Raw genomic sequence first — 18523 nt, forward strand, 5'->3', positions numbered from 1 at the left:
ATGTACAAAGAAGTCATCAGCAGTTAATATGTTAAAAATACCTTCCAGATTTTTTTTTGGCATTTAGGCTATGATCAAACTAATCCATATCTGGATTTATAGAATTAATAGAATAATTTTTTTATTCATTGCCCTTCTGCAGAGAAGACAAGTACCTTACCTAGAAACAATAGAAATATCCATTTCTTTTCTAGGCTTCTCTGCATCATTTGACACTTGGTCACTTTTTCATCATTGACACCCTCTTCTCAGGTTTTTCTTACACAATGCTTTCCTTTTTTTCTTCTTTTAACTATCTGGCCATTCTTTGTTAGTCTCCTTTGCTAGATGATCATTCTTATCCTACTCTCTGATATCAGGCCTCTGTCCTGAGCTATTGTCTCTGGCTTCTCATCTTTCTCTCTAGCAGAGATGTATTGAACTTCTATGGGTTCAGCTGTCATCATTTTGTGCAGGGCTTATAGATCTACCTATCCAGCCCAAGTCTGTTATTACAATTCTAGTCTTTCATCACCAACTATCTATTAGAAACCTCTAAGTAGGTATCCTGAAAGTATTTCACACTCAGTATATCTGAAATGGAAGTCATTATCTTTCCTCTCAAATTCATGCCTCTTCCCAACTTCTTTATTTTTGTTAAGGGCATCAATATCCTTTTAGTCACTCAGGTTCACAATTTTGGAGTTATCCTTGGCTTTTCCTTTTCCCTTCCACCCACCTGTAATTATTTGCCAATCCTTATCCACTTTATACCTTCAAAATATGTCTCTACTCTGTTCCCTTCTCTGTTCATACAGTGGTCACCCTAGTTTAGTTTGCATGTGGACTATTCAATAGCCTCTGAGTTGGATTGCCAACCCACAGTCCTTCTCTTCTCTTCAACAGAGCTGCCAAATTGATATTGCTACAGCACAGACCTAACCATGTCACATTCTAACCCCAAAAGTTCCTGTGACTCTCTTTCTCATCCAAGATAAAATAAAAATAGCCCTGGTTTTTAAAGTCCTACACAAGTGGACTCCAGCCTGCCTTTCCAACCTTATTATGCATTACTTTTCTTCATGTACTCTACTTCTCCTGCCGAACTGTGCCACTTGCTATTTCCCATACATAAATTTCGATTTTTCAACTCACAGCTCTTGGTCTTTGTACTTATTGTTCCTCATGCCTAAAATGCACTTCTTCACATTCCCTTAGAGAAGCTTTAGTGCCTTCAAAGTGCAATTCAACGTAGTACTTAACACATAGTAAATATTTAATAAATATTTAACTTTCTGTGATTTGAAAACTGTCTGATTTTCCAGTTTGCTAGTGCCCTCCAAGTGAAATTACTTTTCTGAGGGAGACCTGAAGAGATCAGAGGAAAACTCATCCAAATTCCTATCTGGTGCTAAATCCTATGACCCTGAGATCCACAGGATGTGACAATGGTCTGGTAGTTTAAATTATTGAAGATCAAATCATGTGGAAAATTACAATTTTCCCTTTTCATATTTGAGACTGCAGGGAAATTATTGTTTTCTTAATTCCTTACCTTCCAGGATTCTAAGACAGAAGAATGGTAAGGGCTAGGCAATGGGGCTTGCCCAGGGTCACACAATTAGATTTAAACCCCGGACCTCCCTCTCGTCTCTAGGACTGACTCTTAATCCACTGAGCAACCCTGTTGCCCACTGCATCAAATTCTACTCACTACTTTATTACAATTGAATAAGCACTCCTAGTAACAGTATTATCAAATCTTTTAGGAGAGTCGTTTCTTTGAATATATATCTGACCGAAACCAGAAGCAGTTAAGTTGGTTCTTCTTATTTGACTTTAACACTGAGTTTGTTTTCAAATGGTAGAATGTATCACTTGACCTCAGAAAAGGAATGTGAGAATCACTTAGGCTCAATCACTTAGACTCCTACCATAGCATTTAAAGAGCTATTCAAACTTTGCAAATGGTAGAGGTTTCTGCTCCTAATCTTCAAAGCTGACTTGAAACATTCATTGTTTTATGAACTGAGCACTTTCTGAATATGTATGCAGGGAGATTTTTTTTCTATATGTTCAAAATTGGATGCCATTTAAAAAGTAATGTTATAACATCATATGAATCATGTAATCTTAAGAGTTGGAAGGGATGTTGGACTCCAAATTGAATCATAAATCCCTTCATGACACTGACAACAGGATTAGTTAAAAATTCTGTTTGATCTGACTTTGAAAGAATTGTTCAAAATTGAATGATGTAGACAATTGATCATTAGCTTTAACATCTGCTCTCAGAGACTAGATTTTCCCAGTGCAAATTGAATCATTGATGAACAATCAGCAATTGAAATGCTTCAGTTAGAAAAAAGTGGCAAAGGATGGAAAAGGAATGAATCAAATAGCAAACAGTAAACTCAGTGTCCCTTCCTTCACTTGAAAAGTGCAGTAAGAGGTATATTTTTAAGGTGAATTAAAGTTAATTTTATTTGGTGATATTTTTAGAGTACTTGAGATAATTTGAACTCTTGAAGTACTTTTTTTTCTTTGACCTGGAATCTCCCCAAATAAAATTAATATTAATTCACCTTAAATATACCTTACACTTCACTTTTCAAATGAAGGAAGGGACATTGAAAGATCAAATGAATGATAATAGTGTCCCAAACTTAGGAGACATTGATGTCTCTAATATTTAATTTAACTTTTATTTATCTATATTTGCCTTCATATATAACTATCTTTTACCCTCCTCTTATACCATAATTTCTTTGTTGGTAGGGACTTAATTCACTGCTACTTTTATGAAAAGATGTTCTATTTAAGACCCAACTTGAAATATTTACTTTATTATTGATAGCTATTATTTTTATAGCACCTGAAGATCTACAAAGAGTTTTACAAGTGCTATCTCATCGATCCTCACAATAACTGAGAGTTAGGCGCTATTATGATTTCCCAATTTACAGATGAGGAAACTGAGACTAAAGGAAGTTAAGTGACTAATTCCTCCAGTATGTCAACTAGCTGCCTTTAGTTGGTGAGGTGGACCAGATGCCATGTTTGTGGATGACATTATTTGGGAGATAGTCAAACAGTTGTGATCAGTCGTAGCTAAGAGGAAAAGGTTGAGTTGGGTATTCTTTGGAAAAACATGTCGTGTTTCCAGTGACCCAGAGTGGTTCTAAAATTATATCTTAGTAGCTATTTTTCTTCATGATACATTATGGTTGTGAATATGGTAATACCATTTTTTTCCATAGTTAATATCATTTTCTTTATAAATAGTTTATTCTAGTATGGCTTTCCCCTTTTATTCCACTTGCTTTTGAGTTTGTTCCCACTTCTGTCAATGGATGTATACTTGTGAAGTTCATACTCATTTTAATATCAGCCCATTAAAACATAATAGCCCTGTCTAGTGGCATATTTTGTACCATTAGTACCACTGTTCCCATTCATAAGCACAGATTATCAAGAGCTTTTAGATCATTCCTTTCCAGAAATTAAAAATTAAGTAGTTATTTATTAAATGATAGGTATGACTTTATATTAATAGCAGCTAACATTTACAAAGTGTTTTTTCAGAGAATATAGGCAGTACAAATAGTGTATTCTTATTTTATATATGAAGACATGTAGAAAGATAGTAATTTGGAATCTGGAAGGGACTTAATTTACAGTTCATCACCAATCTTTCCTCAGTTTTTCTACATGAGAAAATTGGGAATTTGTGGCTTGCCTGAATTTGCTACTCTTTCTATTGTCTAATGAGGCTTCTCTTATATTTAGAAAGTAATGACGTAACTGACTTGGAGAATATTAATAATAACTTATATCTCTAAGTGTGCTCTAAAGTTTATAAAATTATTGACTATCCAGAGTGCTAGACCAGGAGTCAGGAAGGTACATCTTTTTGAGTCTGACTCTTGTCTCAGACACTTATTAGCTGTGTAACCAGGGCAAGTTACGTCATACCTGTTTGCCTCAGTTTCCTCCTCTGAAAAATGGAGATAGTAATAGCACCTACCTCCCAGGGTTGTTGTGAGGATCCAATAAAGTGCTTAGCAGGATGCCTGACACATGTTAAATGTTATAGTATTATCATGCCCATTTTACAGATGAGAAGACTCTTCATTATACCTCTTCAAATGCTGGAACTGGAATCTAGACTCATGATGCTGATACATTTTAATGTTGTTCCCACCCTGTAATGACGTTATATTTTTGCATTTTAAAAATGCACTTTTTGATCCTTGGGTAGGTTTGTAATCTCACTGCTGTCGTTTTCTCTGTTCATTCAAATGATAACCCATACCGTGTAATTCTTGTTCAAATGCTTCTACAAATCTTCCATGGAAGACCTAGCTCGTACTCTAGAAACTAGCTCGTACTCTAGAAACAGTGTAACGACCTCTTTTTCTTATTATATATCAGCATTGGCCCATGGGCTGAGGCGATCTGGGGGATGGTGGGGTCGTGGATCCTGCTCGTCCTCCGCGTGCCCCGCCCCTCTGGCCGGAAGCCCAAAAGGAGCGCTTCCTCCCATCTGCTCTGTGGGCTAAGAAGGCGCTCGCAGGCAGCACAGAGGTACAGTTTGGGCCGACGAACTTGAAAACCTTCGCCAAAGCTGTGATCTGTGTTCTTAACTCTTGCTATAATGCTACTTCCTACTCACAAATAACATTCTGGTAACAAACGATAATGCTTTAATTACTTCTTTCAGTATAATTCTTGGCATAGGTGGTTTGGTAAATCAATCAAACTTTTATTAATTAAAACTTACTGCGTACTGTAGGCCCAGTGGGAGGCACTGGGACTACATAAAAGAACGAAACCATTCCTACTCCTAAGGACTTCACATGCCACCAGGGACCTCAGTTTCCTCCAATTGGGGGGGGGGGGCAGGGGGTTGAGCTAATCTCTAAAATGGCGTCTAGGTCTAAATCTGTGAACCTCTGCAGTTCTTTCCGGTCACAGAAGTCAGAATCTTCCTCCTTCAAACTCTGCTATTGGTGCTATTTCTCTCTTTAAGAGAAAATCATATTAGAACAACCCTTCCATAGTATCTCAGGATGAATATCATCCACATTATACAGTTGCAGAAACAAAGTTTGTAATTTGTATATCTAGCCTGGATCTGAGACAGGTTTTAAATGCAGAATTCCCAACTACAAGTCCAAGGCATCCTCCTCCTCTTCTGTTGCCTTTCAGTGCTGACTAAAAACTCATGTTCTATATTATAATTCTGATATAGTTCAGAGATCAGAAGGACTGAATGTGAATTCTGCTACTTTTTTAAGGAATATTTAAAATGAATTGGAATACTCTGAAGTATCATCTTCTTAAGTGTGCTTTTGCAGAGAAACCAGAAAATTCCAGAATTTTAACTTCAAAGGTGAACAAAATTTAACTTGCCTTCCCCCATAAAGTTGTAGCAGAATTACTTTTTGTTAGTCCTTTGTGATTACTAGAAAACAAAGTTTTAAACTCAGAATCTGGGTTAAATAGGGGGAAATTTTTTTTAGCTATATCTATATCTAAATGCACGTAAAATATGCAATAAGAATTACATATGAATAGTCATAGCATTGCATGTAGGTCTCCACATAGATTATTTTACTTATAATGGCTTTATGGGTAATTCTTTAAAAACATATCATCATGCAAGCCTTTGCAAGTGGTTAAAATAAACAAGAGTTTTCTGTGTTCTGGTCAAGTGTACAGCTAGAATATTTCAGGTATCTATGTATGTTTTCGGTTGACATTCCAGATGTCTACTTTTCCAAACATGACTATTTTAAAGATTTAATTTTTTGCTACTGACTATGGGGCATGTGCAGTTAGTTGAAGTTTATTGCCTACTGAGCATTAATTGGAGCAAATAAAAGCATAATGCATATTAATGGAAGCAAATGCTAGGTTTAAAGTCACTCTTTAAAGTTATAGTAAGTCATCGCATGTTCTAGAAAGTAGCTTGGCTTCTGTATGGCCCATGTTAAAATAGTTGACCTGGTAGAATAAACTAAAATATGGAAGAATTTTTTTCATATGTCTTATTAATTTTGTGAACTTCAGAGGCAGATAATCATCAACAAAATGTGTTAATTATAATTAATAGAATATAATTGCTTGATTGTATTATTGCAAATTTAAGCATGTGACCTTAATGTCTAATCTAGTTGTTAAATAATTTTCTAAGAGGTTGGTGAAAAAAGCATGCATATAATCAAAAGAAAATACTTGATAAAAGCATCCTATAGTAAAAATAACTAGCATGGAACAGAAGAATGCTAGATTCTAATCCTGGCTTTGCCAATTCCTTAAGAGTAGCATATTAGGGGGCCAGCTGGGTGGCTCAGTGGATTGAGAACCAGGCTTAGAGACAGGAGGTCCTAGGTTCACGTCTGGCCTCAGACACTTCCTAGCTGTGTGACCCTGGGCAAGTCACTTAACTCCTTTTGTCTAGCCCTTACTACTCTTTTGTCTTAGAACCAATACTAAATATTGATTCTAAGTTGGAAGGTAAGGGTTTAAAAAAAGTGATTATCAATTAAACACAGAAATTAATAATGAAAATAGCCTTTGACTGATAAAGCTAGTGACCTCGTAAAAATAGTGAGAAGCATAGTTTATTTTTTTATTTTTTATTTTTTATTTTTAACATTATTTTATTTGGTCATATCCGAGCATTATTCATTGGAGACAAAGATCATTTTCTCCCCCCCACACCCCACCTATCCCATAGCCGACGTGCGATTCCACTGGGTATCACAAGTGTTCTTGATTCGAACCCATTTCCATGTTGTTGGTATTTGCACCAGAGTGTTCATTTAGAGTCTCTCCTCAGTCATATCCCCTCAACCACTGTAGTCTAGCAGTTAGTTTTCCTCCGTGTTTTTACTTCCACAGTTTGTCCTCTGCTTGTGGATAGTGTTTTTTCTCCTAGATCCCTGCAGATTGTTCAGGGACATTGCATTGACACTAATGGAGAAGTTCATTATGTTCGATTGTACCACAGTGTGTCAGTCTCTGTGTACAGTGTTTTCCTGGTTCTGCTCCTTTCGCTCTGTGTCACTTCCTGGAGGTTGTTCCAGTCTCCATGGAATTCCTCCACTTTATTATTCCTTTGAGCACAATAGTATTCCATCACCAACATATACCACAATTTATTCAGCCATTCCCCAATGGAAGGGCATCCCCTCATTTTCCAATTTTTGGCCACCACAAAGAGCGTGGCTATGAATATTCTTGTACAAGTCTTTTTCCTTATTATCTCTTTGGGGTACAAACCCAGCAGTGCTATGGCTGGATCATAGGGCAGACAGTCTTTTATCGCCCTTTGGGCATAGTTCCATATTGCCCTCCAGAATGGTTGGATCAGTTCACAACCCCACCAGCAGTGGATTAGTGTCCCTACTTTGCCACATCGACTCCAGCATTCATTACTTTCCTTTGCTGTCATGTTAGCCAATCTGCTAGGTGTGAGGTGATACCTCAGAGTTGTTTTGATTTGCATCTCTCTGATTATGAGATGTAGTGCACTTTTTCATGTGCTTATTAATAGTTTTGATTTCTTTGACTGAGAAATTCCTGTTCTTGTCCCTTGCTCATTTATCAATTGGAGAATGGCTTGATTTTTTGTACAATTGATTTAGCTCTTTGTAAATTTGAGTAATTAAACCTTTGTCTGAGGTTTTGATGAGGATTGTTTCCCAATTTGTTGCTTTCCTTCTGATTTTGGTTACATTGGTTTTGTTTGTACAAAAACTTTTTAAATTGATGTAGTCCAAATTATTTATTTTGCATTTTGTAACTCTTTCTAAGTCTTACTTGGTTTTGAAGTCTTTCCCTTCCCAAAGGTCTGACATGTATACTATTCTGTGTTTGCCTACTTTTCTTATAGTTTCCTTCTTTATGTTCAAGTCATTCACCCATTTTGAATTTATCTTGGTGTAGGGTGTGAGGTGTTGATCTAAACCTAATCTTTCCCACACTGTCCTTCAGTTTTCCCAGCAGTTTTTATGAAATAGTGGATTTTTGTCCCCAAAGCTGGGACCTTTGGGTTTGTCATATACTGTCTTGCTGATGTCATTTACCCCGAGTCTATTCCACTGGTACTCCTTTCTGTCTCTTAGCCAGTACCAAATTATTTTGAAGACCGCTGCTTTATAATATAGTCTGAGATCTGGGACTGCAAGGCCCCCTTCCTTTGTATTTTTTTTTTCATTATTTCCCTGGTTATCCTTGATCTTTTGTTCTCCCAAATGAACTTTGTTATGGTTTTTTCTAAATCAGTGAAGAAGTATTTTGGTAGTTCAATGGGTATGGCACTAAATAGATAAATAAGTTTGGGTAGGATGGTCATTTTTATTATATTGGCTTGTCCTACCCATGAGCAGTTAATGTTTTTCCAATTGTTCAAGTCTAGTTTTAGTTGTGTGGAGAGTGTTTTGTAGTTGTGTTCATATAGTTCCTGTGTTTGTCTCGGGAGATAGATTTCTAAGTATTTTATTTTGTCTAAGGTGATTTTGAATGGGATTTCTCTTTCTAGTTCTTGCTGCTGAGCTGTGTTGGAAATATATAGAAATGCTGATGACTTATGTGGGTTTATTTGTGTCCTGCAACTTTGCTAAAGTTGTTGATTATTTCGATTAGCTTTTTGGTTGAATCTCTAGGATTCTTTAAGTAGACCATCGTGTCATCTGCAAAGAGTGATAACTTGGTCTCCTCCTTGCCTATTTTAATGCCTTTAATTTCTTTTTCTTCTCTAATTGCTACTGCTAGTGTTTCTAGTACAATGTCAAATAGTAGAGGTGATAATGGGCATCCTTGTTTCACTCCTGATCTTATTGGGAAGGCTTCTAGTTTATCCCCATTGCAGATGATATTAGTTGATGGTTTTAGATATATACTGTTTATTATTTTTAGGAACGACCCTTCTATTCCTATGCTTTCTAGTGTTTTTAATAGGAATGGGTGTTGTATTTTATCAAAGGCTTTTTCTGCATGTATTGAAATGATCATGTGATTTTTGTTGGTTTGCTTGTTGATATGGTCAACTATATGGATGGTTTTCCTAATATTGAACCAGCCCTGCATCCCTGGTATAAATCCTACTTGATCATGGTGAATGACTCTTCTGATCACTTGCTGGAGTCTTTTTGCTAGTATCCTATTTAAGATTTTTGCATCTATATTCATTAGGGAGATTGGTCAATAATTTTTTTTTTCTGTTTTTGGCCTGCCTGGCTTTGGAATCAGTACCATGTTTGTGTCATAAAAGGAGTTTGGTAGAACTCCCTCTTTGCTTATTATGTCAAATAGTTTGTATAGTATTGGGATTAGCTGTTCTTTGAATGTTTGATAGAATTCACTGGTGAATCCATCAGGCCCTGGGGATTTTTTTTTAGGAAGTTCTTTGATGGCCTGTTGGATTTCTTTTTCTGATATGGGATTATTTAAGAATTCCATTTCTTCTACTGTTAGTCTAGGCCATTTATATTTTTGTAAATATTCATCCATATCACCTAGGTTGGTATATTTATTGCCATATAGTTGGGTAAAGTAGTTTTTAATGATTGCCTTAATTTCCTCTTCATTGGAGGTGAGGTCCCCCTTTTCATCTTTGATGCTGTTAATTTGCCTTTCTTCTTTCCTTTTTTAAATTAGATTGACCAGTACTTTATCTATTTTGTCTGTTTTTTCAAAGTACCAGCTTCTAGTCTTGTTTATTAGTTTAATAGTTCTATCACTTTTGATTTTATTAATTTCTCCCTTAATTTTTAGGATCTCTAGTTTGGTTTTCTTCTCGAGGTTTTTAATTTGTTAGCTCTCAAGTTTTTTGATTTGCATTTCCAATTCATTGATCTCTGCCCTCTCTAATTTGTTAATATATGCACTCAAGGATATAAATTTTCCTCTAAGTACTGCTTTGGCTGCATCCCATAAGGTTTGAAAGGATATCTCACCATTGTCATTTTCCTCAATGAAATTATTAATTGTTTCTATGATTTCTTCTCTAACTAACCGATTTTGGAGTATCATAGTATTTAATTTCCAATTAATTTTTGATTTGGCTCTCCATGTACCCTTTCCAATCAATATTTTTATTGCTTTATGATCTGAAAAGGTTGCATTTATTATTTCTGCTTTTCTGCATTTGAGTGCCATGTTTCTGTGACCTAGTGTATGATCTATTTTTGTGAATGTGCTATGTGGTGCTGAGAAGAAGGTGCATTCCTTTTTGTCCCTATTTATTTTTCTCCATATGTCTATTAACTCTAATTTTTCTAAGATTTCATTCACCTCTTTTACCTCTTTCTTATTTATTTTTTGGTTTGATTTATCTAAATTTGATAGTGATTGGTTCAAGTCTCCCACTAATATGGTTTTACTGTCCATTTCCTCCTTCAATTCTCCTAGTTTCGCCATTAGAAATTTGGATGCTATACCATTTGGTGCATACATGTTGATTAGTGATATTTCCTCATTGTCTATACTCCCTTTTAACAGAATATATTTACCTTCCCTGTCCCTTTTGATCAGGTCTATTTTTGCTTTGGCTTTGTCAGATATCATGATTGCAACTCCTGCCTTCTTTCTATCAGTTGATGGCCAAAAGGTCTTACTCCATCCTTTAATTCTAACCTTGTGAGTATCAACCTGACTCATATGTGTTTCTTGAAGAGAACATATGGTAGGGTTTTGGGTTCTAATCCAATCTGCTATTTGTCTACGTTTTATGGGTGAGTTTATCCCATTCACGTTCAAAGTTATGATTGTCACTTGTGGATTACCTGGCATTTTGATATCTTCTCCTAGTTCTGACCTTTCTTCTTTAGCTATAACCTTTTGAACCAGTGATTTACTTTAGGTTAGTCCCCCTAGTCCCCTCCCTTGAGATGCTTCCCTTTCTAGCCCCTCCCTTTTTATGCTCCCTTCTCCCCCTCTCCTTCCCTCCCTTTTTATACTCTCTCCCCCTCCCCCTCCTTAATTTTCCTTTCTCTCTTACCCTGTTGGATAAGATAGAATTCAGGATCCCAATGGATCTAGATGTTCTTCCCTCTCAGAGTTGTTTTCACTGAGAGTAAGGTTTAAGTAATACCACTTCGTGCTCTCTTCCTCTCCTTCTCATATGAGAGTTCTTCCCCTCCCCTTCCCATGTGTATCTTTGTATGGGAAAGATTATTCTATTTAGTTCCCCCCCCCCCATTTCTTGAAGTAAATCTGAGTATCATTGATGATTCCCCCCTCCCTTTTTCTTTCTTTGCCCCCCCTTTCACCAAATCTTCTTGATGCCCCAATCTTTCCCTATGCATGATTCTTCTAACTTCTCTTATGATGCATACAATTTTTGAGAGTTACAGAATATATTTTCCCCACATATTAATATATATATATATAATTTGATGTAAATGTAGTCCTTATAGAAGAGAGTTTGACTTAAAGAAAAAGATAAGATTTTTCTCCTTTTCCCTTTCTTTCATATTTACCTTTTCATGTTTCTCTTGCTTTCTGTGATTGGATATCAAATTTTCCATTAAGTTCTGGTCTTTTCTTAGCAAATACTTGGAAATCTTCTATTTTGTTGAATGCCCATACTTTCCCCTGGAAGTATATAGTCAGTTTTGCTGGGTAGTTGATTCTTGGTTGGAGACCCAGCTCTCTTGCCTTTCTAAATATCGTGCTCCATGCTTTGCGGTCTCTTAGCGTGTTAGCCGCTAAGTCATGTGTGATCCTTATGGGAGCCTCTCTATATCTGAAGCTCCTCTTCTTGGGTTCTTGTAGGATTTTCTCCTTTGCTTGGAAGCTCTTGAATTTGGTGATTACATTCCTGGGGGTTGTCTTCTGGGGATTTAGTATTGAGGGTGTTCTATGAACCCTTTCTATTTCTATTTTGCCCCCTACTCCAGAACATGTGGGCAATTTTCTTCTATAATCTCCTGTAGTATAGCATCGAGGTTTTTGTTTATCTCTGGTTTTTCGGGCAGACCAATAATTCTCAAGTTGTCTCTTCTTCCTCAGTTTTTCTGGCTGTCACCTTGTCAGTGAGATATTTTATGTTTTCTTCTAATTCATTAATTTTTTGGCTTTGCTTTATTAATTCTTGCTGTTTTGCAAGCTCACTGTCTTCCAGTTGCTTATTTCGGGTCTTTAGGGACTGGATTTGTTTTTCAGCTTGTTCTACCCTTTAGTGAGAGACTTCCAGCTCTTTCTCCAATTGTGAAGTCTTGTCTATCAGACTGCTGATCTCTTTCTCCCATTTTTCTTTCCAGAAGGTTTCTATCTTTTGGATAAGCTCCAATTTGAGTTTTTCCAGAGCTTGTGGATAATTTCCATTTTGGGAGGCATGTTTTGATTTTGTTTGGATTTCATCCTCTTTCTCTTCTTTTCCTTGGGTACTCCCACCATAAAAGTTTTCAATAGTCACTTTTTTCTCTTTCTTCTTGGAGGCTTGATTTTGGGTCATGTGAGCCATTCCTTTGGTGGCTTTATTCCCCTTTCCTTTTTAGTCTGAGGTCTGGGTGATACGGGTGGGTTTTCTGTGAATTTAGGTTGCCTCAGACTAGTTCTTCCCAGCCTCTGAGGTTTCTTAGTGCGCCCGCCCCTGTGCTCAGAGCGCCTGCCCCTGTGTTCAGCTCGCCCGCCCCCATGCTCTGTGTTCTCTTCTTACCTGTGCGCAAGAATCTCCTGTAAAACTATTCTGAGGGGTGGATGTCTGGTATTCCCTGTCAGTTTCCAGGGAGCCTGGCTTGCCCTCCCCCTCACTACAGCGAAGGGCAATGCTTTGGCCTTAGGCAGTTTTTACAGACTGTGGAGACTCCTCACTGTTCCCAGTATGCAGGGGACCCGCCGTTTGTGCGCTCTCCAGTGCACAGGGTTCTCCTGTGTAACCACCCTGAGAGGTCATTTCCTAGCAGTCTTTATATCCCAAGGACCCTGGTGTGCCGCCCCCCCTCCCCGCCCCCCCCCAGACAGAGAAGTTCCTCACTCACTCGCTTCCAGTGAGTGCTCTGACACCCTACTCTGGTTTGGTGGGGGAAGTGGGGGGGAGGGCAGCTCAGTTCACATTTTTATGCAAGCTTTTCTTCCTTCTTATAGTGTGGAAATGTTCAAACCCCACGTGCCTTCATTTCTGTGGGGTACTGGAGAGTCCCTCTGTTCTTCCAAAGGTGATTTTTATGCTCTTTTGAGGTAGTCTATTTCGCTCGGTGCCGGGGAGAGGAAGCAATTCGCATCTAGATTGCAGCCATGTTTACCCGGAAGCCTCAGAAGCATAGTTTATTGAAGGAAGATGATGACTATGATGGCCATAGTTAGTTCTGTGATTTCTAGATCATAGGTATAAAGATGAAAAGGAATTGAGTGGTAAGCTATTTTAATCTCATTTTTTTACAGATGAAACAATATGTCATGAGAAATTAAATGACTTCCCCAAAATGATATAGGTAGATAGTGGCAGATGCTGGATTTGAAACAAGGCCCTCTTATTCCAGATTCTGATCATTTTCACTCTACTATAATGAAGAATAGTTAAGGATTCCAAACTGGCTCAATGTTGGAGCCCAAAGTATAGTTATTAATGAATTAAAACATTTTGGAATGAGTCATTAGTAGACTATACTAGGGATCTATCTTGGTCTTGTACTGGTTAACTCAAACATTCAAGTGGATCTCTGATTTCATTAATTTAGGAGTTTTCTCCAGTGTTATAAATGGAAAGCTATACATACCTAACCATTGTACCCTCCTTCAGAAAGTTCACCTCAAGTCATCTTTTAGTGTGTTGGAGGCTTTTCTTAATTTCATCCATCATGACAAGAGAATAATGGTGAAGTACTCTGTCCGTCTACTTGTCATCTTTCCTGTCAAATGTCCATCTGATTTTCTTTTTTTGCTATACAATTGCTAGATAACATCCTTTACTCTTGTTTGTCTTCAGAGTTCTTAACTGGTTATGCTGCCACCATGAGCCTTTCCATCACTTTATTTTGTAAGGTCTTTAATCCTTTGGAGGTAATGGTATTCCAAGTCTTACTATCATATTGCAATACTGGTAAAATGTTTGTATGAAACAAAAACAACACGTTTTTTGCTGTTATGGAGAGCTTGGGGTCAGCAAAAATATATATTGTAGTTTTCCACAAGTAATTTGGCCAATTCAATACCTTTCGTTTTTTTTTTTAACACTGAGTCCAGTTCATAGTCCATCTGTGCTATATGTATGTGTGTGTGTGTGTGTGTGTGTGTGTGTGTGTGTGTGTGTGTGTGTTGGAGCACAAAAGACAACACGGCCATCCAATGCAGCTGAGGAAGTCTCCAGGTGTAATAATCTTTCGTGCCACTGGACCCAGGCTTCCAACGCCGAGAGAGTGGGACTGTCTCTGTGCATCGGCTTTTCCACTTAAATCTCTTTCATGAACAAGTATCTTTGTGCACACTCATCTATCCTAACCCCGTCCAGCCTCTTCAAGACCTGCGGTGATGGGGGAGTGACGACGCAACAGATGGAGGTGACCACTGGCAGTTGTAGTCACGATCCTGCACGTAGGCGGCCCACGGACCAGTGGTCGCTCGGCCCTGTGGGCAGCAGGGACATTCGGCAGCATCCTGGGCGACTGAGCAGCCCTCTCTAGGACAGCACTGCTCACCCTAATCAAGGGAGGGGACTAGAAAAGGTGTCCCAAACATTGCCTGCCCTACAAACACCCAGTCAGCACACCGCGGCTGGTGGGTCATCCCCTTTAAGCAGTCGAAATCAAAGAAAAAATACAAAGAAACTCCTACTAGGAGAATGGAACATCAGGACATTACTTGATAGAGAGAATACCCCAAGACCTGAGAGAAGAACAGCTCTAATCAGTAAAGAACTGGCGCGATATAACATCGACATCACAGCCTTAAGCGAAACACGCTTACCAGAAGAGGGATCACTCAGCGAACCCACCACTGGATACACCTTCTTCTGGAAAGGTAGAGCCTCAAATGAAGACAGAATCCACGGTGTTGGCCTGGCAATCAAGGCCAGTTTGCTCAAACAGCTGCCAGACTTGCCTGTGGGCATCAGTGAGAGGCTCATGAAGATCCGTTTGCCTCTCAGCAAAGACCGGTATGCCACAATCATCAGTGCATATGTCCCAACACTGACCAGCACAGAGACCATCGAGCAGTTCTACTCTGACCTGAGTGCCATCCTGCACTTAGTGCCCACAAATGACAAGCTGATACTACTGGGAGACTTCAACACCCGCGTTGGCCAGGACCATAAAAGATGGAAAGGGGTGCTCAGCAAACACGGCTTGGGCAAAATGAGCAACAACGGCCTACTGCTACTCAGCAAATGCTCAGAGTTTGAACTCACCATCATGAACACTGTGTTCAGAATGGCGAACAAATATAAAACAACGTGAATGCACCCAAGATCAAAACAGTGGCATCTCATTGACTACATCATTGTACGCTGGCGAGACATCCAGGATGTAAAGATCACCAGAGCCATGAGAGGAGCTGAATGCTGGACAGACCACTGATTGGTTAGAGTGACTCTTCAAATGCGCATTGCGCCTCGCTATCCAAAACGCGCCCAGACAGTTCGTGCATTTTACAACATGAGTCGTCTTAGAGATCCATCTTATTTGCAAGCATTTCAGTCCTGCCTGGACAACAAGCTGTCTGCCAAGGGACCACTCACTGGAAGCTCAACCGAGAAATGGAACCAGTTCAGAGACGCAGTGAAGGAAACATCAAAGGCAGTCCTAGGCCCAAAACAACGCAACCACCAGGACTGGTTCGACAAGAACAACAGTGCTATTGAAGACCTATTGAGTAAGAAGAACAAAGCCTTTATGGAGTGGCAAAATAACCCAAACTCTGCTCCTAAAATGGACAGATTCAAGTCTCTCCAAGCCACGGCGCAGCGTGAGATCAGGAAGATGCAAGACCGATGGTGGGAAAAAAAGGCAGAAGAAATCAAGCGGTTTGCTGATATGAAAAACTACAAACAATTTTTCAGTGCCCTCAAGACTGTCTATGGGCCATCAAAACCCACCACCACTCCCTTGCTATCCTCTGACGGTGACACTCTCGTAAAAGATAAAAAAGGCATCAGCAACAGGTGGAAAGAACACTTCAGTCAGCTTCTCAACCGACCCTCTTCAGTCGACCAAAGCGCCCTTGACCAGATCCCCCAAAACCGCTCCATTGAACAACTTGATGTCCCTCCTTCAATAGAGGAAGTCCCAAAAGCCATCAAACAAATGAGTGCAGGCAAGGCACCCGGTAAAGTCGGGATCCCAACCGAGGTGTAAAAGGCCTTAAATGGAAAGGCACTCCAGGCATTCCACATAGTACTGACCAGCATATGGGAAGAGGAAGACATGCCCCCAGAACTCAGAGATGCTTCCATCGTAGCCCTATACAAGAACAAAGGCTCATGAGCAGCCTGTGACAACTACAGAGGCATCTCACTACTCTCCACTGCCAGAAAAATCCTCGCCCGTGTTATACTCAACAGACTCCTGTCATCTGTTTCAGAGCAGAACCTGCCTGAATCACAATGTGGCTTCCAACCAGATTGTAGCACCATTGACATGGTCTTCACGGTAAGGCAAATGCAGGAAAAATGCCTTGAGTAGAACCTGAGTCTCTACATTGTCTTCATAGACCTGACAAAGGCGTTCGACACAGTGAACAGGGATGCATTGTGGGTGATCCTCAGCAAGCTCGGTTGCCCAGCAAAATTTGTCAAACTGATCCAGCTCTCTCATGTCGACATGACAGGGGAAATCCTATCTGGTGGAGAGACTTCCGATCACTTCAACATCTCCAATGGCGTGAAACAAGGCTGTGTCCTTGCTCCAGTACTATTCAACCTATTTTTCACCCAAGTATTACGACATGCTGTGATGGATCTAGACCTGGGTGTCTACATCAAATACCGACTGAATGGCTCACTATTTGACCTTCGCCGCCTGACTGCAAAAACAAAGACAACAAAGAGACTCATCCTGGAAGCTCTCTTTGCAGATGACTGTGCTCTCGTGACCCACCAAGAAAATCATCTCCAAACCATTGTGGACAGGTTCTCCACCACAACAAAACTGTTTGGCCTGACTATCAGCCTCAGCAAAACAGAGGTGCTGTTCCAACCTGCACCAGGGAGGCCAACTAATCAGCCATGCATTACAATCGATGGCATGCAGCTTTCTAACGTCAACACTTTCAAGTACCTGGGCAGCACCATCGCCAATGACGGGTCCCTAGACCATGAGATCAATGCCAGGATCCAAAAGGCCAGCCAGGCACTCGGGCGGCTGCGCTCCAAGGTCCTCCAACACAGCGGTGTAAGCACTGCGACGAAGCTCAAAGTGTACAATGCAGCGGTCCTCAGCTTGCTCCTGTACGGTTGTGAGACATGGACACTGTACTGGAAGCACATGAAACAGCTGGAGCAATTCCACCAACGCTCCCTCCGGTCAATCATGAGGATCTGATGGCAGGACTGAATCACCAATCAGGAAGTCCTCGACAGAGCCAACTCCACCAGCATCGAAGTCATGGTCCTCAAAACCCAGCTACGATGGTCTGGACACGTCATCCGCATGGACCCACAGCGAATACCAAGATAGTTATTCTACGGTGAACTGTCAGCTGGACTCAGCAAACAAGGCCGACCAAAGAAAAGATTCAAGGATCAGCTAAAGTCCAACTTGAAATGGGCTGGCATTACACCAAAGCAACTAGAACTCGCTGCCTCTGACAGAAGCAGCTGGTGTACCCACATTCACCATGCTGCCACCACCTTTGAAGATGAGCGACGTCGACGTCTTGCCGCTGCGCGTGAACGCCGACACCAGGCCACAACCGCACCTCCTGTAACAACTGGCGTCCCAGGCCCCATGTGCCACAAAATTTGCGCCTTAGCCTTTGGATTCCAAAGCCACATGAGGGTACACCGTAGATGAAACTGCACAAAGACAATAGTCATTCTCGATCACCAAGAGACTACATACATACATACATATCATTGGACAATTTACATATAGTGTCCTTTCAGATATATGTAAAAATCTGGGTGATAGACATTTTTTATCCATTTGATCTCTTCTGTGTGGATGGACAAGACAAATTTCTTTGAGTTATTACAGATTACTTCCAGGAGACTCTGCAAAGCTGATGTAATAAACATAATGCCACCCGCAAACAGGATCATCTGGAGGACCTCATCATACACAAGAAATTACCTGAACCATCTGCACTGGATCTCCTTCATCTAAGGGGTGAATATCTTGATGAGCATATATCTCCCTATGGTTTTTAAAATTATATTTTATTTTAAATTTAGTTAACACAAAAAATTATCATGCGCAAAAGAAGCATAGAAGTCCATTACATATAAATTACTTTAAAAAAGTGTATGATAATTTAACATTTTACTTTCAAAATTGCCCTACTTGTCTGTGCTTACATCTCCCTGTTTTGTGCTCCTCTTGTTCATTATTATAGAGGGTCATCGACTAGGGTTATGTTCCTTTACGGCCTCTCC

The 18523-nt window shown here is 39.7% G+C and overlaps 1 protein-coding gene across 9 annotated transcripts in view; it reads left to right on the top strand.

Moving 5' to 3' along the window:
- The window catches only part of DNM3 (dynamin 3), a 647411-nt gene that overhangs the window by 67009 nt on the left and 561879 nt on the right, over positions 1 to 18523 (top strand). Inside the window, exon 1 of one of the 9 annotated variants that reach the window (XM_056815552.1) lies at positions 4430 to 4566. The exons of the other annotated variants lie outside the window; for them this stretch is intronic. Coding sequence (XP_056671530.1) covers positions 4445 to 4566 — 122 coding nt within the window. The 5' untranslated portion in view covers positions 4430 to 4444. Of the gene's footprint in view, positions 1 to 4429; positions 4567 to 18523 lie in introns of those variants that run through there. 9 annotated transcript variants of the gene reach the window in all.

Source organism: Monodelphis domestica, chromosome 2 (assembly GCF_027887165.1).
Source record: "Monodelphis domestica isolate mMonDom1 chromosome 2, mMonDom1.pri, whole genome shotgun sequence".
Lineage (NCBI taxonomy): Eukaryota > Metazoa > Chordata > Mammalia > Didelphimorphia > Didelphidae > Monodelphis > Monodelphis domestica.